At 36.1% G+C, this 25560-nt stretch overlaps 1 protein-coding gene across 4 annotated transcripts in view; it reads left to right on the forward strand.

Moving 5' to 3' along the window:
• The window catches only part of FGF12 (fibroblast growth factor 12), a 524631-nt gene extending 500031 nt beyond the window's left edge, over positions 1–24600 (forward strand). For all 4 annotated transcript variants that reach the window (XM_051991636.1, XM_051991635.1, XM_051991634.1 and 1 more), the window contains 2 exons: positions 3823–4021; positions 19637–24600. In XM_051991636.1, coding sequence (XP_051847596.1) covers positions 3823–4021; positions 19637–19755 — 318 coding nt within the window. In that variant the 3' untranslated portion in view covers positions 19756–24600. The remainder of the gene's footprint in view (positions 1–3822; positions 4022–19636) is intronic.
• Positions 24601–25560: the final 960 nt, after the last annotated feature.

Below are 25560 nucleotides of genomic sequence, written 5' to 3' on the forward strand. Positions count from 1 at the left end.
TTAGATTCTATAATTCTTAGGCATTAGTGCTTAGGCAATACATGAAATGATATGCCATAGCTTATATAATAAAATTTCATTTCATATCTGTGCCACACTATATTTTAAAAGTTCCTTAAGTTACCAAAGATTAAGGTATATTTTCATAGCCTTTCTGGAAGGAAAGATTTTCTTTGTGTCTTATACAAAAATTAGTTATGTGATTAAATCACTTCATTTCTCTAGACTTGAATTTCATCATCAGAAAAAAGTATTTTGACCCGTATTTCTTGCTATGCCTCCTGTGTGATAATTGACTGATCAGGATTCTTCCCTCATGTAACATGTAGAGACTAAAAATCTCCAATGGAAGTTATTTCCCTCAGGATTTTTTCTTTCTATTTGCCTTATTATTACTAGGGAAAATGTCACTTTAATTCCTATGAAGATGATATTCTGATTTCATTGTTGTTGACCTCAATCAAACACCCTGGAGAACCAGAAAAAGTTGAGTAAAAATATCTTCACTTCATTTTTCAATAGACATAACTATATTAAATGACCTTTAAGTCACTTCATTTCTCTAGATTTGAATTTCATCATCACAAAAAAAAGTATTTTGACCAGTTATTACCTTTAGTACCTTTCATATTTCAAGCTATATCTCCTGTGTGATTCAAGATATTCTGAGTTTCCTCATTCTCAATTGCCAGTTTTTTTTTTTTTTTAACTGGACGGTCAGAAAGATTGAGATGATCATAATCATAATGCAAAGAAAGGATGGATGGCTAATCTAACTGAGGTAGAACTGGCAGTGAGTGGGAGGTGTAACTGTGTTGTCTTCTTGAAGCAGAAGTAAATGAGAGTTGGAAAGAAGCTCAGGGATCAACTTATCCATGCTCTCTATGGCAACCCTGATCAGTAGTTTTTATTCTTTACTCCATGATTTCAGTGCTCATTCTAAAGTTTATTCTTATTTCAGTATGGTATTAATGATAAAAAAAAAAAAGATTGTTTCTTTTTCTATCATTAAGTTTAAGTCTGCACCCTAAACTTCTTGCTTTCTTAATGCACAGCGACTTATAAGTCCGTTAAAACTTACACATTATTTTCAGATACTAATCTACCTAGATGTTTTGATCCTTGAGATCAGCTTAACTTAAGACTTTGCTTAAGCATGATTTTAGAGCGGCCTGGGGAGACTTACATGAACTGATACTAAGCGAAATGAATGGAATCAGGAGATCATTGTACATGGCAGGAACAAGATTATACAATGATCAATTCTGATGGACATAGCGCTTTCCAACAATGAAATGATCCAGACCAATTTGAATAATCTTGATGAAGGGAGCCATCTACACCCAGAAAGAGGATTGTGGGAACTGAGTGTAGATCACAAAAAGCATTTTTACTCTTGCTGTTGTTGTTTGCTTGTATTTTGTTTTCTTTTTCAGTTTTTTTCCCTTCTTGATAATGAGTTTTCTTGTGCAGCAAGATAATTGTATAAATATGTATATCTACATTGGATTTGGCATATATGTTAATATATTTAACACATATTGGATTACCTGTCATCTAGGGAAGGGCATGAGGGGGAAGGAGGGAAAAATTTGGAACACAAGGTTTTGCAAGGGTCAGTGTTAAAATATTACTCATGCATATATTTTGTAAATAAAGAGCTTTAAAAAAAGAATTTGCTTAATTCAAACATAGGATTATTTGGACTTGAGAAACAGATGTGAATAGAATCAAACTGAAAATCCAAAAGCATCAGAGTGAACCAGTCTTGTTGTTAATGAACAGTAAATGCCACCAGGTGTTTGATTTTTAAAAATGAACTATTTTAAATTGGAATCCTCATGTTTCCAAAATTATTAAGTTGTAAGAAAAACAGGAGCTCAAAATAGCATCCAAACTTACGTCAATCTAACATTTTATTTGGTCTAAGTTCTTGGTAACAAAGAAAATTTGTCTTTGTTACAGTGAGAAGTGAAAAAAAGATTGTTGAAGAATTAACCTTTCAACAGACATGAAAAAAAAAAGGTCATCTAATATACTTATGTCTATTGAAAAATGAAGTAAAGATATTTTTACTCAACTTTTTCTGGTTCTCCAGTGTGTTTGATTGAGGTCAACAACAATGAAAAAAAATAAATGAAATTTCTGGTCTAATCCTCATTCTTATTCATTTCTTTCATTTGACTTTTATAATGCCTAATGACTTTAAAAGTGAAAAGGACCTTAATCTAGGTTCTTCTTCATTTTTTTTTTTATTTCAAAGAAACTTTGCTTTAGTCACGTGTCCTACTATCCACTGATGCATGCCCAAGCTTTTCTAAATAGAGAGAACAAAGCTATTAGCAGGAAAAGAACCAGCTGCAAGAAAGAATTTTTGGATATTTGTGATTCGGTTATTCATCAGTAATTCTGAGTATAGACAGAAGCTCACTAGTAATGAAACACGGTATGCTCTTTAGAACTTGGAGTCTTACAGGTGAAAGCTGGTGCTCTAGAACAGCCACAAATAGCACAGAACTGCACTGAAAACAAAACACCTGTCATCACTGTTGATGCTAACAGTTCATTTTATTTAGAATTAAAGTATATTTGGTTTATTTCATCTCTTTGAAATATTCTCTGTTTTAATTTCAGTAAAAATCTCTTTATAATGACTTCTTTATAAGAACATGACTTCTTTATAAAATGTTATTCATTTAGTCAATTTTGTTTTTGTTTTGTTTTCATTATGAAGGTGAGAAACATTTTTATTGAGTTGCAGCCAAGGTTAAATTCTGATTTTCTTTTCTCAGAGAATATATTGCTTTCATGACATATCTCCATTTCAGTGGCAATTTTGGAACAACTGATTTATATTAACTTTTAAAATTTCTCCATATCCTGTAAGGCTTTGCAGGAGGATTTTGTTGTAATATGGTAGCTTCAACAGCTAATGAAGCTGCATTAATAGAAGCCAATAGATGTCTAAGACTAGGCAAATAATAGTTATGTTGGACTCTCCCCTATTCAGAACACATTTAGAATTTTGTACTCAGTTCAGGACACCATTTTTAGCTAGGGAATTGATAAAATAGACAATATTCCAAGGAGGGAAAATAGGAGAGAGAAGGGATTTGGTATATTCTATAATGGAAATCATAAGGGAAATCTTTAATCTAGAAAAGATAAGGCATTGAGGAGACATGATTGCTAGCTTTCGGATACTTTGAGGACAATATATCACACTGAAAGTATTCCCTTATAGAAATTCAACTTAATTGCCTGTCTTATTCAAGGAACCCAACAAAATTAATACAAGAAATTGTTTATAGTTAAAAAAACAGAAGAATCCAAAATATTCTGATCATTCTTCAGTGACTTAGCAGCTTTTTTGTTACCATAGATATTTAATCACATGATGATGCATTATATTTTTTCTCTTTATTCTCTTGTGCCAAAGGCAAACCAAATTGGTGATGCCATTTGTAATGTTCCAAGGACCCTGTGACAAGGATACTTTTCATTACTTAAGTAAATAAGTCACTAGTTTGAGAATTGCAATGTAAATATGGCTCAGTCTACTTTATTTGTCGGATATGGCAATAAATAGTTCTCATGGTTTCTGTACAATTTCAAGTGGAGGAGAAGAGCTTCCAGTCTAGGAGTGCTTTAGTGCTTTATATTTTTTTGTAAATCAAACATGGCTCAATGTCTTTGAGACTTTGCTCAATAAACTTTAATTTGTCCCTTCTAGGGAAAGTCTCTCAGCAATGTCAAATTGAAGTAACTGCTGATTAATTACTTCCTTTTCTAATTTTTGTCTCCATTTTCTTTTTCCTACAGGATGTTTTCACACCTGAGTGCAAATTTAAGGAGTCTGTCTTTGAAAACTACTACGTTATTTATTCTTCTACACTCTACCGGCAGCAGGAATCTGGCCGAGCTTGGTTTCTGGGACTCAATAAAGAAGGTCAAATTATGAAAGGAAACAGAGTGAAAAAAACCAAACCCTCATCACACTTTGTCCCTAAACCCATTGAAGGTAAGGAGACACTCTACCTTTTTTTTCATTGTGTTGTTGTTATTGTTATTAACTCTTCATAAAAAAAAAATACTCTTCATTCCAGAGATGGTAGGTATTTCATAGATCACAATGTCAGCTGTGGGAATCTATTAAAATCCCCAGGTCTGAATTCTGCTATTTGCTACATCTCTGATTGTAGACAAGGCAGTTTACCCCTCAGTTTCTTCATCTATAAAATAAAGGAGTGGAACTAGAACTGTTTATAGCTCTAAACTTAAGCATTTCTGATCCTTTGACCTTTCCCTTACAATTGGAGTTGGTGCCTTATCTCCTGTCCCTTGTCAAAACAAAAGATGGGACAGTTTTATGGCAGAACCTTTGGAAGATTTTCAGATGATCTAATTCATCACAAAATGTTAGAATAAGTGGGAAGGTACACCAAATTGGAAGTTCTTGATGTTTTGTAGATGAATATCTAACTTTTAAAAACTGGATTGTCTCCTCTCCACCAATAACATGTTGTTCTCAGCTAAGTCCCTATTGATTCTCAGGCAAGAATCTTTGCACTCTTATTGAAGAAACTGATCATTTTCAAGGAAAACATGACACTTTCTCTAGAGATGTATTCATTTTGTTTTGCACTTATCTTTTACAATTTCTATTTATTTATTTTTAATTAGGAAAACCTTAATTTTTATTTTTTTCTTTGTACTTTCAAGAAAGAAATACATCATAGATAATAGAAAATTCTTGCTGTTTTCTAATTTCTGCAAAGATTTTCTAGCCAACAAACCTAATTTTCCTTGGGCATCAAAAACTAATTTTTGGCTATCCCAGATTGTATTTTGGTATAAATTTCTGCAGATGCACTATTTCTAGTATTTGGCAATTTGGAATTTTTTCCCATTAAAATTGTCTTCTGTTGCGAAGCCAAATCATTTCACTTTTGTATTAGTTACATTCTTTTCTTGTATCAAGTGTGTCCAATTTAAGCAAATAATCTTTGGATTCTGAGATCTGGAACTGGAAGGAACCTGATTGAATATCTGACCTAACAACCTCACCTAGGAAATGTAGTCCTTGAGAAACATGACCCATACAAACAGTAAGAAGTCAAAAAACAAAATTAGAATTAATTCCCAGTTCTCACTCCATTTATATCATTATAATCTACATTTCTCCAAGAGCCATTAACATGAACTGGCAAGGATATGCATGACTCAACAATCAAATACAGTTGCGCCTGACTTACTCTGTTTTGAAGTCCTTTTCTCGAACTGAATTACCAAATGAGAGTTTCCATAGCATAACTAAATAAAGAAGGAGGTATTCCAAAGTTATTATATAAATATAAAGAAAGATGATAATAAAGTTGACCTATGTAGTTCGAAGATGATTAGGAAAGGTATTATGAATAAACCTATGAAGTTCTAATTTTGATTCCTGACTCAAATGATTCCTAGCTGTGGGATTCTGGCAAGTCATTTAAATTCTCTGGGCCTCAGTTCTTTCCCCTATAAGATGAGGATAGTAACATATTTACTTCAGATAGTTGTGAGTTTATCAGGGATTAGTAGTGGCAAAATGCCTCTCAAACTTATAAAGAGCTATGTAAATGTGAGTTTTTATAATGATGATGAACATAACACAAATGGCAAATATATGTGGTTTTTCAATATGGAAAACCACAGAGATACTTGAGGTCACAGTGGCCATACTTTTTTTTTTTGTTGTTGTTGTTGTTATTATAGCTTTTTATTTACAAAACATATACATGGGTAATTTTTCAACGTTGATCTTTGCGAAACCTTCTGTTCCAACTTTTCCCCTCCTTCCCCTCACCCCTTCCCCAAGATGGCAGGTAGTCCAGTACATGTTAAATATATTAAAGTATATGTTAAATCCAATTTATGGGCCATACATTTTCTAAATAAGCATATATGCCTAAATAGAAACGCCCTTCTACTTTTTCTCTTGAATCCAATTTGAAACATATTGAACTCAAAAATTCTTCTGGACCTCTGAAGTCAAGTCAAATCCACCAACATGTATGACCACCTGCTTTGTATAAGGTACTCAGATAATGTTAAGTGTTTAAAGAAAGGTAAACAAAAGCAAACTAAAGTGAGGAAAGAAAAGCATAATCGGTCATCAAGGATTTCACCATCTCAGAATAGAGATATCAAAGGAGAAATAGCAAGGCAAGAAGAGAGGAGAAATCTGGGAAGAAGTTAAAGTTAGATATGTGAAATGGGAAGTCATTGAAATGTCATTGAAGCCACTCAAAGAGATGAGACTGACATCTGAGAGAACATGGATTCAAGGAGACAATCTAAAGAGATTCCCCATTTTTGTAGAGGAATGGGGAAATGTTAGGTCTTTCTTAATGAGACCAACTTATCAGATTTTAAAATCAGGAATGTGTTTTGATCACTGCATTTAAATATATATATATATATATATATATATATATATATATATATATATAATATATATATATATATATAGGAATCTACTTTTTATTTCATGCATTGTGAAAAAAAAAAACATTTTGAGAAATGCTTTATAGATCTCAACAGACTTCTGCAAAAGGGTCTGTTTTTCCTGTCTGTCTGTCTGTCTCTCCCTATCTCTCTGTCTCAATTTCTGCCTTTTTTGTCTCTGTGTGTCCCATTCTTTTTCTCAATCTCTGCCTCTCTAATTCTCTCTGGCTCTGGCTCTCTTTCTCTATCTGTTCACAATGTTTAGTCCTAATGTTTACCACTTCTTGGAGTAGTTGCCATGGCTCTCCTTGCATGTAGAAGAAATGAGGCAGTTTTCGGTTTTAAAATGCCAGATCAACTCCATGGCTTAAATAATGTTGATGCTGTCCCTTCAGTAATCTAGTGAGTAATCTAGTGAGTCCCAAGGGGATGCAGAATTTGAGAAGTACATAAGAGGCTGCTTAACTTAAAGTTATAGAAAATATTTTTAAAGACTCTAGACTTATGCCTTTCCTTCCTGAAGAAAAGTACAACATGAGAAGTGATTTGGTTCATAACATTTTTGTCTTTTGGGATGGATTTCAAAGTATCAGCCATTTTTCAGATTCCTATTGGATTTTTTTAATCTGAGATTATCAAGGTAATGTTAAGCTAAAAGTTATAACTTTATCTTTGGCTTTGAAATTAGAATCTGATTCGTTTAGGAGATTGTTGTAAGATCCAACTGTGAATTTCTGAAAAAAGGATCTGATCACACAATACAGAGTTTACAGAAATTTGAATGCCAATGAATGAGATTTCCTTACACCAAGTCACTTCCTTGTTCTTCTGCTTATCCCATTCCTTTTCCTTTTTCTTACAACCATGTTTTGCTCACCATTTTATTGAAATGTAATATACATACATACATATATATATATATAATATATATATATATAAATGTGTTTATATATAGCCTGCTAAATTTTGTACTAATCAACAATTTGAATACAATCTTTATCATTTAGAGAATGTATTGCTACACGGAGGGAAAAACCTATATCATCATCATTGCTATTGTTGTCATCATGACAATTCTCTTTGTCCCCCTCATCCTTTTCATGCTCCTTGTCCTCCTCCTCCTCTTCGTCCTCCTCCTCCTCCTCTTCTTCTTCCTTCTTGTCCTCTTCCTCCTCTTCCTTTTTTTCCCTACTTCTTTCCAACTAGACTTTATTTTTTCTTACTTCATTAAAGTACAAAAAGAAATTACTATTTCAGGGTAATTTTCCATCTCAGTCTTTTGAACAATTCAATATAGCTACAAAGTGAAAACATTCTTACAATAGAAATGCCAGACATTTAGAAAAGAAAGTGAATTGCTGGAGAAATGGGCACCTTCTTGATGGATTTCCATTTTTTCTATAAGGAAAGGGAAGTACTCCTTTACTTTTTAGAAGAAAAGTGAGATATCATCAGTAAAATAGAAAAGAAGCTAGACAACTTAACTGACAGAGTGACAGAGCAATTAGGGTACCAAGAAAAGCATTCTGGATTTGGGTGTATATTGTAAACCGAAAGATTCAACCCTAAAACTGCTTATCTCACCAGACAGATTGTATGCTCCATGGGAGCAGAGGTGACTCAGACTTTGGGGAAATGTTTATTTTTGTTTGTTTGTTTTGTTTTGCATTTTTTCTCCCTCAGCTAAGAATACATTCTTATTTGGTAAATATGCTATACGAGGAATTCATTAGCAAAAATATTTAGCAGAGAATTTCTTTATTTACATTTAGGAATGAAATAGCAAATAGACATGGCTATAACCAAGAGGAGTTTGCATACTTCATTTTACCATTTAGAATTAGGTGCATTGAACAAAGGAGCAAAAGCCAGGTCTCTAATAAAAGACCAAGGGAGCATAAAGATCAATATTTCATTTTATGGTAGAGGAAAATGGTGAGGTTCTACCCCATCTCTAAGAGCAAATTCTCTTGAGAATATTTTGTTTTTTTCAGAAGAGGAAAATGAACTCACCTCAAAGTTTTAAATATGGTGGTAGAGGGTTTATTATTCACTCTTTCATAAAATTGTATATTTGCCTGAATTATTGGAAAAGCTTCCTAATTGATATCTCTGCCTAAAATATTTTATCTTTCCAGTGTCTCCTCTTCCTAACTACCACAGTAATCTTAATAGCAGGAATAGCTAGTGATGATAACCATAATATTAATAATTGTCAACATTTATATAATTTTTAAGATTTACAAAGTATTTTATATTATCATCTCTACCTATTTCTGTCTGCATGTATGTATGTATATATATATATGTTGCATGTTTATATCTATATATGTATATCGATCTCTTCATAAATATAGATATCTCTATAAAATGTCTATATATTTATACATATGTGTATTTTCAACTTCAAGCTTACCAGAAGCTAAAGTAATTAGGAGGAAAGGAAAACTATCAGCTTATCTCTCCTCAAATCAAGAAAGCTTCTCTGAAAGAAGAGAGGTTTCAGGAGTAATTTAACTCAATGTAGAATGACAGTTTTGTAGGGAAGGAAAATAGATTCAGCTCTAAAGTACACAATGGTGAAAGCTCTTGAGACAATATTCTTCCAGAGACCAGATTTTAAAAGCTTAAAAATGTGTACATAAAAGAAGAAAGAAATAATTAAATTGTAACAATTCCATTCTTGTTTAAGGTGTAGAAATGTTCCTAGACCTAAATACATCTCTCTCTCTCTCTCACACACACACACACACACACACACACACACACACACACACACACACAAATACATCCCACTCTCACTGTTACTGCCACCAATTATCATTGGTTAATTACATTGCACAAAGATTTTCCAATTCCAAATGTGTGTACCATACAATGGTGAAGTGAGTCAGGGTATTTGTGATACCAGGCCAAGCAAGCCAGACCTTTTCCCCAGTTTGTGGGAGCTGACATTTTGAATGTCAAGGTTCTCCCAAGTATAGCCTTGGAGCTAAGAACATTCTTTCTGACTCATATATCCTGACAGGTTAATGATCACCCAGACCACCACTTCTCTCCCCTTCATTCTCTGACACCATTGAGATGATAATTAGAGAATTTCTGTAGACAGATGGATGGACTTTATATTTGAGATCAATGCCATCTGCATTCAACTCTAACCTCTATTTATTCCTCACTCCCCCCACCCCACCCCCAGTAATCTTCCAAAACAATGGAAGGGATAGAACCTTCTTTTCTGCCCTCTCTTCACATTGTTATTCCAGCAGACAATAGATGTTCTTATTACTCCCCCCCCACCATTTCAAGCTATCTTGGTGATGACCTCCCTCACTAGCATTAGGCACAGAGTCCTAAACATTTTCTGTCAAGAAACACCACCCATTTCCTCCCCTTCTCTTCCACCTTCCTTGCTTTCTATTTCCCTCTTCAGTCAGTCTATGCTGGTGCTGCTGAACCGATATTCTGTTGCTGTGTTTTGTTTTGCTTTTTCTTCCACAAAGAGAAGTCCAAATTTTCAAAAATTTAAAGGATTAAAAAGTATTCAGATTTAGGAAGATGTATAGAAGATGGTCTCCAAGTGGGGAGAATAGGGGAGGGGATGGGATTGCAGATAGATAAAGAAAAGGCAAAAGTAAAATGAAATCAGAGGAACCAGATTAAATGTGTTTCATACTCGGTGCTGAGTGCACATGCCAGGCAGGAGATGAAGAAATGGAGATTCCCCTTGTCTCCTTTAACCAAGCCATAGTTAAATCTTGGTGATTTCACCTACACAAAATAGATCTGATCTATCTCTTTTTCTTCCTTAACATGGCAGTCATCTTGGTTCAGGCCATCACTTTTGTCTGAACTATTGGAATAGCCTCTTAATTGATATCTCTGCTTGAAGGATTTTGTCTTTCTAGTCCACCCTTGAAATAGCTATCATAATGTTGCTGTTTTAAGTGCAGGGCTGATAATCATCATCATCATCACACACACACACACACACACACACACACACACACACACACACACACTCCCCAATTTCAATGGCTCCTTATTGCCTCCAGAAGTAAATAAAAAATCTTCAGATTCACATTTATATTCTTTCACACTATTCACTGTAATTTTACTTTTACAGTCTTCATTATCTGTCCCTGCCATCCTTCATTCACTTAATTCATTATTATTATTATTTATTTATTTATTTATTGCTGAGGCAACTGTGTCACACAGCTAGGAAATACCTGAAGCTAGATTTGACCTCAGATCCTCCTGACTTGAGGACTGATGCTCTATCCACTGTGCCACCTAGCTGCCCCCCTTTATTCATTTAAATTCCAGAAATTTGGGCCTCGTTGTTTTCTCACATATGGCATCATCTCTGCTCTACAAACTTTTCCTGAGAGGTTATCTTCCTTGCCTGAAATGCATCTTCTCCTTGCAGCCATTTATTAGAATCCCTAGCTTTCTTCAAAGTTCAGCGCCATCATTACTTCCTGCACTAAGTCTTTCCAGATCACCCCAAGCTATGATAACCCTGCCTTCAAAATGATAATGTATATTATGAAATGCTTATTATTTTGTGGATGGATATATGTTATTCCTTCCAATGGGACTCAGTTTTGACATACAACAATAATCCATTATTTACCTTGGAATCTTGGAAAAGTAATTTTTTCTCTTTAGAACCCAGAATCCTCATTTGTAAAATGTGTAGTGTGGATCACATAACTTCTACAGGGTCTTCTGCTATGACAGGAAGCAAGTAGAACAAAGAAACATTTAGTGAAAACTCACAAAGACATAGAGTCGGGAATGGGCATGGTAGGCAAGGGGTATAGTCCATAGACACAAGGAGACTGACCTGACAAGAGAGGAGTAGGTTACATTTCTTTTTGTATCTTTTTTTGGCATCCAGTGAATATGTGTGTATCTATGTATATGTATTATATATATACCCATACATATACATGCATGTATGTGTATCCATATATCCATACACCTCTACATTTACATCCACATATCTATTACCGCCTTTCTCTTCACTTCAAGCATCTGGTTTTTGATTTCTGATTTGAGTGTTAAGTACAAACCTGCCTTAGAAATGTATTTCTCATTCAATCTTGTTTATCTTCTTCCTCACAAATATTACTTCGACTAGATTCCCAAATGAAGAGTGGAGATCATTTTGTGCTTGAACTCCTAAGTCTTCAAGAAATTCATGAGACATTTTCCCAAACCTACTGGGTGATGTTATTGAAAAAACTCATGGCTTGTCAGCTGGTGGGTAGGAATTTCCAGAACACACCCTTTCAAATTTCCTAATAACTTTTAATGCCTCATATAATGGCAGTAATTAAATCATCAACTTATTAAAAAAAATATCCATCTCCTTCTATCTCTGTTGCTGAATCAAAGATCTCTAAGTTTCTTTTGGCAATCACTAACTAGTCTTCTCCTTTGCCTTGCCATCGTTGTTCAAGGCCTAGAAAAATTCATTTCTTTTCATAATCTCTGAATGATCAGTAATTCTCTGACTTCCAGGCATAAATTCTACCACAAAATGTCAGGTTCTTTGTAGTCATTTCGAGATTTGAAAAGAAACATTGACATCATTAACCCTATTTTGTAAATGTCAGATTGGCAAAAATCAAAATATCTGACCCATGTCTTCCCCAATCTTCTCTGGCAGCATAGTTATGGTACGCGATATCTGACTCCTCTATCTTGTATCCTTCACCTCCCCCCAACTATGAAAGCCCCCAATTGCTTAATGATGCTTTGTGAACTAGACAGCACATGGCAAGGAGAGGGATTCTTTAGCTCCCAAGGAACGCTTTTGAAAAGTTCAGGTTTCTTGTTCTGACCCAGAGAACTCTACCATGTCAAAAAGGAGCCCTCGAGATCATCATGATACTAATAGCTTTTATCAAAATGACATTTGAAGGATGATATAGTGCTTTTTGTTTTCTACAACAACCTATGAGACAGATAATATAAAACATTAATTACCCTGCTTTAAGTATGAAGAAATAGGCTCAGAAAGGTTTAAGATTAATGAAGTTAAGCTCATTTATACTTCAATAAGGTGATTTTAATCAAATGATCAGGGTCCTGTGTACTTGAACTCAAAGTAGGATTGAAACATTTAATTCAGCTTAATTCAGTTAAGGATTTTAACCACTTCCTATCTGCCAGGTACTAGGGATACAAAAGGAAAAAAAGCAAAAGCATTCTTTGTGTTAAAGAAATGACTTTTTTTGGAGAAAAGCAGCATTCACAAAGAAGATGAATACTATATATATATATATGTATATATATATATATATATATATATACACACACACACACATACACACATACATACATATACATACATAAATACATATTATCTCTATATATACATTATATATATATATATATATATACACACATAGAGATAAATATATAGGGAATTATCTCTGTCTGTTTATGTATATAGATAGATATATGCTCTCTAGATAAAAATTTCTAGGAAAAATGGAGGTCTACTATAAAAGGCAGTCCTTAAACAACAGAATATAGATTCCGGAGTATATAATAAAAGAACAAAGAAAAGCAGGGTAAAGACACCAGGAGAATAGGGATGCCAAGGATGGATTTAAGGATCCATGGAATCCTTGACTAAATCTGAGTGGAGCTACAGGCCAATAGATGGTCAAATCTTTCACACAATCAATGGCAATGTTGATCAGATAATCAATCACTGAAAAAAAGGTAGGGAACTGAGTGTTGGGAACAGATAAGATGGATGGCAGGTACTTTTTTTTTTTCTGTCTGGTAGTCTAGATTAGTCCACGAAGGCCTGCAGCTATGCTGGTTATAGAGGTGAGAGCCATGGATGAGTCATTTATCTGCAAAATCAGCAACAAGGTTAGTGTTTTTTGGAAGGATGATTTAATTTTGGAATTAATTTTGGAATGAGAGGGCTATGTTGGGGGGAGGCAGAAGGGAAAGAGGGGCTCCTATCTATTTTGCTTCAACCACCATTTTATAAATACTTCATATTTGATTTGGGGGTTAGGAGAAAAAAAGAGTATCTTTAAAAAGTTTACAATCTTTTCACAGAATCATAGAATATTAGTCAGAAGGGATAATAATCTCCATATAGTCCAACCCATAAATAGGAAGGAGACTACTGAATAACTGGAAACAAAAAATGGGAGGGGGGGCAGAAGGAGGTTCTTAAAGTGAAGGAGAAGTGACAAAAATGACTACTTTCAGCATTTTGCTTAGGACTCTGGCCACAACCTATACCACATAGCCCAATTTTATATACATGTACATGGACTTAATTATATGTAATTATGTGATTTTAATTGCCTCTCTCTGTAAGATGAGACCAAAATGAACGTGATTCATATGTATCAAACAATCAACATTTCAGAGCTGATCCAATTGAAGCCTTTATTTCCTTAACCATGTTGTTTCTAAAGTGCCTATAGCCAGCACAATGCCTAAGTACAAACCAAACCAGGGCAACATTCTGCCCAAGCAGTCCCCCATTACTGTTCTCACTAGAGGAAGGCCATTCACGTGAGCTTTACTCTAGCACCATTTTTTAAAATTAGTCAAACTTAACTTCCTAGTATTGCTGTTTTTATTTACATTGATGTAGTTATTGATAACAAACATTTGTTAAGCAATTGTGCTTTTCACAATACTATCTATACAAAGATAAATTAAAAGTAACAGCTGACTTTAAGGTAAATTACAAGGATTCCTGTAAAAAAAAAAAAAAAAAGGAAGCAATCCTGAGTTTTGAAAGAAAGTCATTGAGAGGAAGGTGTGCAGTCAGGGCAGTTGATCAGCCTGAGCCAAGGCTCACTTAGATAAGACTAATGTTGAGATCAGCAACCAGGTCTGTTGAATCCTCTGCTTTCTCTTTTCACAGAGTTAGTTCTCTTTTCATGAGACTTCACATTTTGAAACAATAGAGTATAAATTGATCTTACTTTCAACACAGGATTTCTAAAACAATTCATAATGGTTTTCAAGTCACTTCACAATACATATGCTTAAATTAACTTTTTTTAGTTCTTTTTGAAAAATAAGATGCAGAAATGGGCAAGTACCTTCCAATCAGAGGTGACAGGGATGGAGGCTGAATCCTGACATTTTAATTCTCTTCAAAATATTCACAAAAGATTCAGAGAAGATTAACAGCCTAAGCACATTTTAAAGCCTATTTTTCATGTTAATATCTTTCATTATTGCTATCCATAGCTTTCTTTTTGTAATGAACTTTGAATACTGTGTTTTATCCTGGAACAGACAATGGATAAATTATGCTTTAGAAATATCAAGATAATTTATTTTGAGTAAAAATAAATGTTCACTCTGGGGCAAAATCTGTTTTTGCTTTTTATAGTAGTGAAAGAGTTAACAGAATGAAACAAAGACTTTTTAAATGTGAAAAGGAAAAAAAAAACACCATATTGCTCTGTGGCTTCATAGCCTCAGTACCAACAGCAGTCAAAATGATTGGTGATTTGGGCACCACCAAAATAATTGGGGAATCATAACTCTCAAGTTTCCTTGGGAACAGTCCATTCTGTTGGATTGACTCGTTCATCTTTCTTTAAAAAAAATCAGCAAGTATTTATTAAGCACCTCCTGTGTGATCTTGTCATTGTTTTAGAGCTAGAAAGGACAGCAGAGCTCATCTAGTAATATAATTATTAAAACAAAACAAAATTAGGAACTACATAGATAGCTTTTTAAAAAAAATCTATATTTACCCATGACTAACCCTAGGGATCTATTCCTTATAATACCGCTTTTCATTTTTTAAAGGAAAAAATCCACAAAAACAACGGCACTTTAAAATGATATTTTTTCATATTTCTTCTTTGGAGAACCCCTTCATTTTATAGATGAGAAAACTGAGGTCTAAAAAGCTTCAGTGATTTGTGGTCATAAGCGATCAGACTGAGATTAGAATACAGATCCTTTGACTCCAATCCCATTATTCTGTCTACTATACTACCCTGGCCAAAGAATCATTTGGGTACAGGTTCAGATCTACTCTGTCTGAACAGTAACATTATCCAGTTGTATACAACTGACTGGCATGTAGCTTTCCCTCTACCTTATGCTAGGAAATTTTTTTCTCCTACGACATCCAAGGGAAGTAATGCAAAGATGTGCTTAGATTAGCATCCCTTCCCTGTGCCTTTGCACTCGGTGGGGCCTCCAGAACTTGGCTAGGCAGGTAGGTGATATTTCAAACATACTGGCAGGTATGCTGAGATGTCTTCCCATAGTGCTGGCAATGCCTTAACAGAAGTTACACCCCATGTTGCCCAGTAAGGAGAGGGGAAAAAACTCAATAACTTTGGTACAACTAAATTATGCTGAATGGATGAAGAAACTTCTTCTGTATAGGAAAACAAAGATACCAAACCAGATTGTGAGACTGCTTGAATGGACTGCAAGCTCCTTCTTGAGGATGCTCTTAGGAGAGCTCATTGCCATTTCCTCTTTCCCCTGCCTCCATTCAAATGTCTATGCTCAGATTTATACCAACTGTCCACTTACCACATTCATGTTCTGGACATTTTGACCGAAAGTCCCATAAGCATCTCAGATTCAGTCTATATAAAACAGATCAGATTTTCTTTTCCCCAAAGCCCAGTTCTCTTCTTCACATCTCACTTTCTGTCAAGGGTCCCAATGACCTTCTAGTCACTTGGTGTTATGGGCCAGACCTGGAAACAAGGTACTAACTCACTGGAATTGATAGAAACAATGCTTATATACTTAAGTTCACACCTTTAAGAGTTCACACATTAGCTTTTGAGATTCACAAGTCAGGAACCCATAATCCCACTCTCTCAGAGGAGAAGTCAACCTTTGAGTTCACATCTTTAAGAGATCATATATAAGAAGCTCTTGAAACCTCAGCCAGGAGTGAGGGGAGGAGATTGAAAAGCCAGAGACTGCAGTTGGGCAGAACCGGGGATTCGGAAGAAGAGAGACTAAAGCTGGCAGAGGCAAAGGACTAGCAACAGGAGCGCTTGGAACCAAGGAGAGAGAAAGGCCTCTAAGAAAACTAACCAGGCTATTTTGGAAGAGACAATAAAGGATCTGAACTTTTAACAGCTGGCTGCATTTGAGGTGATTATTACTTTGAACTGAAACTAAGGCTGCCTCCAGAAGCCCCCCAAGAAACCTGCTCCCAGAGAATGATTATACTTTAGAGAAGAGAAGAACATTACAACTTGGACTTACAGCATTACTGTCATGCTCAATGGTCTCCCTTCCTGATCTCAGGTATCTAATCAGAAAATTCTGTTATTTTTTATCTCAGCAATATTTTGAATCTTTTCTTTCCTCACATGGCTATCTACACATCTCTGGCTTAGATTATGGGCTTTTAATTATTTTTCTCACCTTGATTCTCTCTCCATTCTAATCCATCCTCCAAATGATTGCCAAGGTAATTAAAAAAAAAAAACAGCAGCAGCAACAAACACAATAACACAAAAACAAGAATAATACTTCTCATTTTGACATTCTCCTACTCAGTAAACCATAATTTCTCCTTATTCCTTCTAGGATCAAACACAAACTTTTCTGCCTGGCATTTGACAGCTTACATTTTCTAGCAGACCCCTTTCTTTTGTATCATTATCTAGACCCCTACTTTACCAGCTGACTATAACTGACCTTTCTAGTCTTGTTGGGCAGTGTCCTTCTTCATTCCTCTAGGGAAGAGACCATCTGGCCACTTTGTTCTTCTAAGATATTAGCGCCTCATAGTCTAAGGCTGTTCATCAGATCAAGACAGTCTTCAATCAGTACTCACATTTATCCCTTTCAACCATCATCTCAAATATGACATTCTCCACAAAATCATTTTTACCCTGGAGAGACAGAATTCTTCCATCTTTGTCTTTGAGTCCCTAGGCGCTTGCTGATAGATCGTGCTGAAGAAAAGCCAGCTGGACTAAAGAGTTGCTAATTCATGCATTAATATCAGTAATTTTTTTATATTTAAAAAATATATATATTTTCAACTCATAGGAGAAGATCAAGTTTGATCTCCCCAGTTACTTGACATCACCTGCCCAGAAATTCCCCTGGCCTCCCTTTATCTCTCTTCTGTACTGACTTTTGTTCATATTTCTTCCTTCTTAATGTGACCTCTGTAAGGACAAGGACTTTCATTTCTGTCTTCTGTCTTTATGTCCCCAGTGCTTTCATTTTCTGTAGCATATAATAAATACTTAATCATTGCTTCTTAAATCAATGAATTACCATTTACACAAGATGCCTACACATTTTCACTCAATAGTAGTTTAATAATAATCACCTCGTTCCAAACAGATGACATTTGGAGAAAACTGGATCATTGCAAATCACAGTGAGACCCATCTGTGGAGAAGAGTACTGGGGCAGGCTGGCAAGCTATCTGGAATGAGAAACTCAGAAAGTCAGATGGAATGGGACCAACTAGTTGGCAGAAATCAATTACTTCCAAAACTCAGAAACACAAATGAGAATGTATTCTACGCTAAAATGTCAGAAGCACACTTGAAGCACCTATGTTCTTTTTGCTGGATCACTTGGATGAAATCTATTTACTGTATCAAGGGAAAATCTGGTCAGCATGGTTTTTAAAGAATTAGGGCTTTTTAAAATTGGTGCTAGGCTATACCCATCTCCCATCCCACACATATCTTTCCTAGCCTCATTTTGGTTATGTGGAGCTTTCTGGCCATATGTACTCTTGTCCCACCCTGGACTGTGAGAAAACACACATATTATCAGCATAAAACACGTATCACTTTTCTTTTGAGGTCCAAGACAAAAATATATTTTTAAGTAACCACCTCGGGGAAGTAGGATTCGAGATTTGGCCCAAAGTGATTATTATTATATTGTCAGTTTTTCTTTCATCCAGAAAATTCATCCCCAATTACTTGTTATAGAAATATTCAAATAGGAAATATTCAAACCAAGAACCAAGTGAAAAGATTTACCTTAAGCTGATACCATAAGAAATGTGATGGTCATAATTTCTTTTTTTTTCCTAAGAAAATTGGGGTTAAGTGACTTGTTCATGGTCACACAACTAGGAAGTATTAAGTGTCTGAGTCTGGATTTGAACTCAGGTCATCCTGACTTCAGGGCTGGCACTCTATCGAGTGTACCATCTAGCTGTCATAATTTCTATGGAGATCATCAGAACATTTGGTCTGTGGCTCTTGTTTCGGATCTATGCAAGAGATCGAGTACTTGATCTAAGTCCTATATAAACTGCAGGTACCTATATTTCCATGCCCAGTGCTAGATAAATGCTTGGAGACCTGCTCTGCAGAGTACTCTGCTTGAGAGGGGAATGGTGTCATTATTAGTAATGCTGCAGCTTTAGGCGTGCTTACATATCACCAGCTGGCTGAATAGCCACAGAACAGCAGGGCAGTGCGGATGTGTGGGGCCAGACACAAACCACACGAGCAGTTGCTCAGATTGGAACCAGAGGGCTGCATCAAGGATGGGGTCTTGCCTTGAGGAACAGCATGGATGAGTCCAGAGATCAATGGGCTTTAGATAAAGGACATAGACGGGAGAGAGTGTCATTGCATTGCTTCTTTTTCCTTTTATTTTTGTCTCTTTTCCTTTCCAGCCTCTTTATCATTCTGGTGCAGTAAGTCTAGACAATAAACACTTCCAGTAGACATAATAATGTCCTATTTCCTTTCACTAATCAAAGATTAGCATGGTGTAAACAAAAAGGTACTTTCTCTGCCCAGATGAGCTTCTGATTAAGGCCTGGAGAACAAGATAACTCGAAATATCCTATAAATTTTATGCTGCAAGTCTCCAACAGTTCTGCTTACATATGCATTCATATGTATATATTCACATGTGTCTGTATATAAGATATAAATTGTAAAAAATTCAAATCTTCTCGAAAAAAATCAGAAACCTCTCTGTGGCTGTAGTTCAAATCGGCTTGAAAGACAGTGGATGAAAGCAAGAAGTGGGGAAGTCCTGGGAAATCAAGGCTAGAGAATTGTTGGGACATGAAGACATTAGAGACACGTTAATTGTAGCCAAAAAGTCTACTCTCCTTAAAGCCATGAAAACTAATTGTTGGTATTTCTGTTTCCAGTGTGCATGTACAGAGAGCCATCACTGCATGAAATCGGAGAAAAGCAAGGACGTTCCAGGAAAAGCTCCGGGACACCAACGATGAATGGAGGGAAAGTGGTGAATCAGGATTCGACATAGCTGAGAACTCTTCCCTACTGTGCACACTCCTCCCCTTCCTTCCTCCCCCACCCTTGGCACCCCATCCCTTCCCAGTCCCCATGGAGACAACAATACACTCACCAGGCAGGACTTAGGGGCTAAGATTTGGAAGGCAAAATCCGTGTTTGGGGAAGATGGATTCAACCTCAATCTTGCCTGTTGCAATGTTAGAAACACACACACACATACACACACATACACACACACACACACACACACACCACAACACGCAGTGTAAAGAAAAATGGTAAAGGAATCTAGTCTCCACTATCATTTTTAAGCAAACCCTTCACTCTATTATGGGAGAGGGGAAAGGTAGCACCCTGCATAATTTTAATAAAGATGCTACCAGAAAAAAGCTAGGACTTGGGAGAATTGAACCTTACCCCTGAGGTTCTCCACTGCCCCCACCACCCCAGACTGCTTGAATTGCTACAAAAAGCCCTCAAGTGGGGGAAGGGCTGCTTTTGTGTTTTTGTTGTATTCTTTGTGGCTGTCTCTGTAATTCCCTATCTTTTTAAGAAGCCTGAAAATGTGTGGGTTTGTGTTTTCTGTTAAAGCTTTCCACATGCCTGCTGAAAGACCCTTTTCAATTCCCTCTTCTCCTATCTCCCTCTCCCATCATTCAGACCATTCTATCCGAGACTTTGTATAACAGAGAATGTTAGATTATTCTCCATCGGCATATCATGGAACAGAGCTGCAGGTGGAAGGACAACCTTAATGATGTCTAATGGTCTCAGTTGACACTAACGTTTCAGGAAAAAAAAAGCTTTCAGATCTTAGAGGTGAAACCATTTACCAAAGGCTTTGTTATGAGGTCTATAGAAAATGCCATTTAGAAAAGTCGCCCTTATTCGATTAAAGGTATCTTGGAGATGTTTATGGTCACACTGGCTCCCTCTCTAGAAATTTAACTATTTTAGTTAGTCATTATATTCATCTTCTGTGTTGTGGAAACTCTTGAGGTGGAAGATAATGGATTTCCCATAGAAAATTGTTCATCCCGGATTAAATAAGAAAATGGAGTTTTGAAGAAGGGACATAAGTCCTAGCACATTAAGGGCAAACAGTGCTTTATTCCTTCCCCTCCTGCTTGAAGTTGATACTCACAAGGCAATCCCCAATGTCAGCTAGGGCATGAGGAAGTACAATATTGTGCTTGACAGCTGACTTGGGGCCCGAAAAACATTCTGCTTTCTCTTCATCTTCTTGGACCATCATCTGGCTGGCAATGTATTTGTCTCTTGAACACCTTATAGATTCACCAATTTTCCTGAATGCCGCAGACAGTCTGAGGAGTTTCATATAGTCTGGATTGTGTTCTCAGGACTAAGTTTAGGGATTTCTTGTAGGGACAGAAAAGCACATCTTTAAGGATATGTATTATATATTCTTAAAATGCGATTGAACAATGGAAAGGGGAAGAAAGGAAGTGGCCAGGGAAGAAAGGAATTATTTACTTATCTGTGACAAATTATAGTGTCCTTTTTGAAATTAATGTGGTTCCTTGTGTGAGAGGGGGAGATGTAGATAGGGAGGAAGAGAAGAATGGAGGGAGGGAGGGAAAGAGAGAGAGACAGAGACAGAGACACACTTACACAGAGACAGAGATAGACAGAGACAGAAGGATGAAACTCATCTGGATTTACAGATTTAGAACGAGATAGGACCTTAGAGGTCATTAGGTCTAATTAATAGGTCTAACCTCCTCATTTCCTGGATGAATAATTGAAATTTAGAGAGTTTTAAGTGGCAGTGCATGAATTTAAATCCAGGCTCAGAATGACAGAGATAATATTTTCTCTATTATATCCTGACTGAAAATATAAGCTGCCTTGGTAGCTCTTATTGAAAGAAGCAAAGAAGTAGACAAACCTACAAACAGCTTCACCATCTCATATATATTCTTTCAAATACAAAATCCATAATTCCCCCACTTGCTGCCCGAAGATCTGGGAGTTAAGTAATCGTGACTTTAAGATGGGTCCTCATATGCCCTGAAAGTAACTTCCCTTTCCTTAGCTGTAAACAACTGCTTCCACTCGTAAGTGTTCATGAGCGGCTTTTGTGCTAGACTATATCTGTACAGCTTTCCCCTACTCTGTCACCATTTATTTCATCAAGGCTTGGCCAAAAGTGGAATGGCAGAATAAGGTCAAGACCTTACAAGGTAATAGCAAAGACTATGCATGTAGGACTTTGGCAATAAAATTTTAAAGATAAATGCTTTGAAATGGCAGATAAAACATTAAGTTCTAGCTGTTGCTCTCATAGGAAAATGACAGGGGAAAGAGCTCCAAATTTGACCTGATTCCTCTTTGCCCTTCTCCATTCCCCACAATTGTAGATGTGCTTTTAGCAGCATCAAGTAATCAAATGACTTATTAAGAAGGATTTTCTTTAAAATCTTGCAGGAAGCTTTTATTTATTGGGAATGGGTTCTGTAGCAGGGGCTCTACTTGATCGTCAGAGAGTTTACAAAGAATTACCAAAAAGGAAAGAAAAGAACCATTTTACCAAGTGGAATTGAAAAAAATATATAAATACATACAGGACAAGATTTATTTCATCCCTTTTATTATGAAAAGATAAAATCAAGAGAGAGAATTCAATCATCAACAAAAAGACCAACCCAATTGCAATGCCATCTACTCTGTGCCATGTATATTTGAGCAGAGATGCAGAGATTAGTTGTCCTTTGGCTAGTTTAAGTGAGAACAGGAATACTAAGGACACAAATTAGAGCCCATTTTTCTTAATAATTTGAAATAAATGTTCAGCTCAATAAATTGTTTTGAAAATGAAGGTGACCTTGCCCTCCTGTGCAGGAGCCTGAGCTCTCAGCACACCAAGAGTGAAGGACCTCCTACATAATGGCTGAGGATTAGTGGTGGAAGGGAGTGTCGGGAGCCTGTGCAGCTGCTGCCCACACAATGTTGTCATAAATATATATATTGGCAAAGAAAAAAAGAGAGTTCATCTCTAGTAGTGATATTGAATTGTAGATAATCCACCTCCACCCACTTTTCAGTGAGCTCTCAAACACAAAAATCCCACCTACCCAAATACTTCTTCAACTTAATTGCAAGTTAAACAATCTTTTTGTGGAAAAAAAATTGTTTACTTTCTAGCTCTTCTTCCTATACTTTAATTCAGATAGTCATTTCCAGGCCTCCTACTCTTCCTTCTTTTTTCCCTATTGGCCAATCCAGTCCCTAGTGGTGCCAGACTGTGTTTAATACAGCCAGTTGCCTTCAGGGACACTCCCTCAACTACTAAGTTCTCCAGAAGACACAAGTAGTCGTGGGTGGACTGGGATCCATGCATTTTTAGGCAATCTGTTAAAGCATTATTCAAATACATGGAGATGAAAATCATACACACATCTACACACACTGGGAAACTCACAAGAGAGTTCCTATCGGGGTATATCTGATACCCTCCATTCTTAAAGGTGCTGCTATTTGGAGTTTTCAAGAGAAAACACAACTTAAATGCTAGTTTTGAGTTCAGAGTTGAAGGGCTTGTGACAGATGAAGGGCATCAGAGAGTCCAGATGGTCACCACAGCATTGGGTCAGATGATGACTTGGTCATTTGAGTTTCCCAGCATCCCTTCCCATAGTATATCCCACCCCCTCCTCTCAGTGGATTATACTAATTGATTCAGTAAAGAGAGAACCCAGTGAGTAATGAGGCTATGTCGGGGTCTCCTTGAATCTGAACACCTAGCTTGGAAGCACCAGCACATTTAATAAAACTGAGTCTTTGTGATGGGGTCTATTTTTGGATCCATGGGCAATATAAATTGTGCCGATGACCAGTGAGTTGCTGTTGACGAGAGATAGCAGAACAACAGGAAGGAAATAAGGAGAAGGACAAAGTTGATTTGCTTATCCTCAGAAAGTTAGAAAATGTGGTGTGTTTGGCCAAGCATGGTGACCCCCACAATGTGATGTCTAGTCTTACTGAATATGTGCCCTCCCGTTTCTCTCTCCATGTTCTAGTCCCATCAATACGCCTTACTTTCTTGGAGGAGGTTTTTCATGGTATTCCCTTGTTTCAGAGTTCTCTTTCTCTATGTCATCGACCCCAAATGATGCTCATGCTCTCCTAGCCACATCCCAGAAGCTCAAATGCCTCCTCTGTCCAAAATGTGTAAATAGCATTTTTTAACAGGAACATATTTAAAAAGGTGGATTGTTCTACAAATATATATGTACATATATATGCATCTGAAATAAGGATATATTATATAGAGTTTTTTTTTAATTTGTCTGATTTGTGGTCTAGATATATATGTGATATATGTGATAGATATATCAAAGAATCAAGAGATTTGAATGCAAAACTTTATATATAAATGTATATTTCTACTGATAGCTCAACATGCCACTTTCTAATAAACATGAAACAGGTAAGGGACATTGAAAAAAAAAAGCACACGCTCCTTCAGAACTTATATGATTCTGGGTCCTGCTCTTTGGTGAGGAATTGCATTATTTTTTATTTTTAAAATGTTATCTCTGTCCTGAAAAGCAATACTTCTTGGTCCAGACCCCTTGATGAAGCCAAATCCAATGTGAAAAGAAGGAGACTTGAGAGCGCATGTGTGGGAGCATGTTCTAACAGGCTATTTCACCCCCTCCCCTTCTGGAGATTTTCCAATGTAAGACTAAGGCTAAAAGTCACCGCTTCTCATGTAAACTCAAACAAGGATTTTTGACACTCAGAAATCAATGCCTGGGCTTGGCTAGCAAATTGATTTGAAAGGTAATCACAAATGCTTGCATTAAACTTAATGTTATAAAAAGAAAAAAAAGGTCTCGTTGTATGTTTTATTGCTTGACAACTCTGCCTTTGGTTAGAGCGCCATTTCATGAATTCAAAGGGTATTCCCCATGTTCCAAAGACAATGTCCCCTGAAGACACTTAGTCAGAGTGTTGTTTATATTTGGGAGCCACTGTCAGGGGCACAATGATGCCTGATTCATAAATACAGTCTATTGTAGTTCATTTCAATAGAACTTTCATAGAACTTTTTAAAAATAGAACTGTCGGTTTTACAATGTAGAAAGATTATCTCACTTGATCTTCACAATAATCTTGGGAGACAAAAGTTTTTATTACTCCTATTTTACAAATGAGGAAACTAAAACAGAGACAGGTTAGGTGACTAATCCATGCTCACAAACGTACTAGCAAATGTCTAAATCAAGGCTGAACCATAGGTCATCCTCTACTTCTAGTACCAGCATTCTCCCTGACATATTCCCATTTTAGGCCCAAACAATCTTAGTCTTTAAAATTAATGAATTTCCCTAGACAAATTTTAAAATTTTCTAAACTATGATATTTTGCCTACTTTGGGAAAAAATATTTTTATTTCATTGATTGTATTTTTTAAGAAGATCCATATTAGGAAAGGTTGTTCTTGCTTGGGTCAGAAGGATGAGTTCAGAATCATGGGACATTTTCCTTGACCTGCAGCCCCACTTAGCAGAGCATTTTGAAGATCTTTGAGTTATAGAAGTCATTATCATTATGATATAGAAAGATTGACTCCCCCAAATCATATAGCTGGTGAGTAGCAGTCAAGCCACAAATCCATGGCTCCTGATATTCAGTCCTGAGCTCTTTATATGAAATCTTATGTCATTTGAACTAATCTAGAACTGATAAGGAAGGGGAGATTAGTTGTAAAGGAATCCCTATTGGCCCATTTCATTTATCATTGGAAAATGTCTAGGCCAGGGTTCTTGGTTCAGAAAGATTGAAAAGG

Source organism: Antechinus flavipes, chromosome 3 (genome assembly GCF_016432865.1).
Source record: "Antechinus flavipes isolate AdamAnt ecotype Samford, QLD, Australia chromosome 3, AdamAnt_v2, whole genome shotgun sequence".
Classification (NCBI taxonomy): domain Eukaryota; kingdom Metazoa; phylum Chordata; class Mammalia; order Dasyuromorphia; family Dasyuridae; genus Antechinus; species Antechinus flavipes.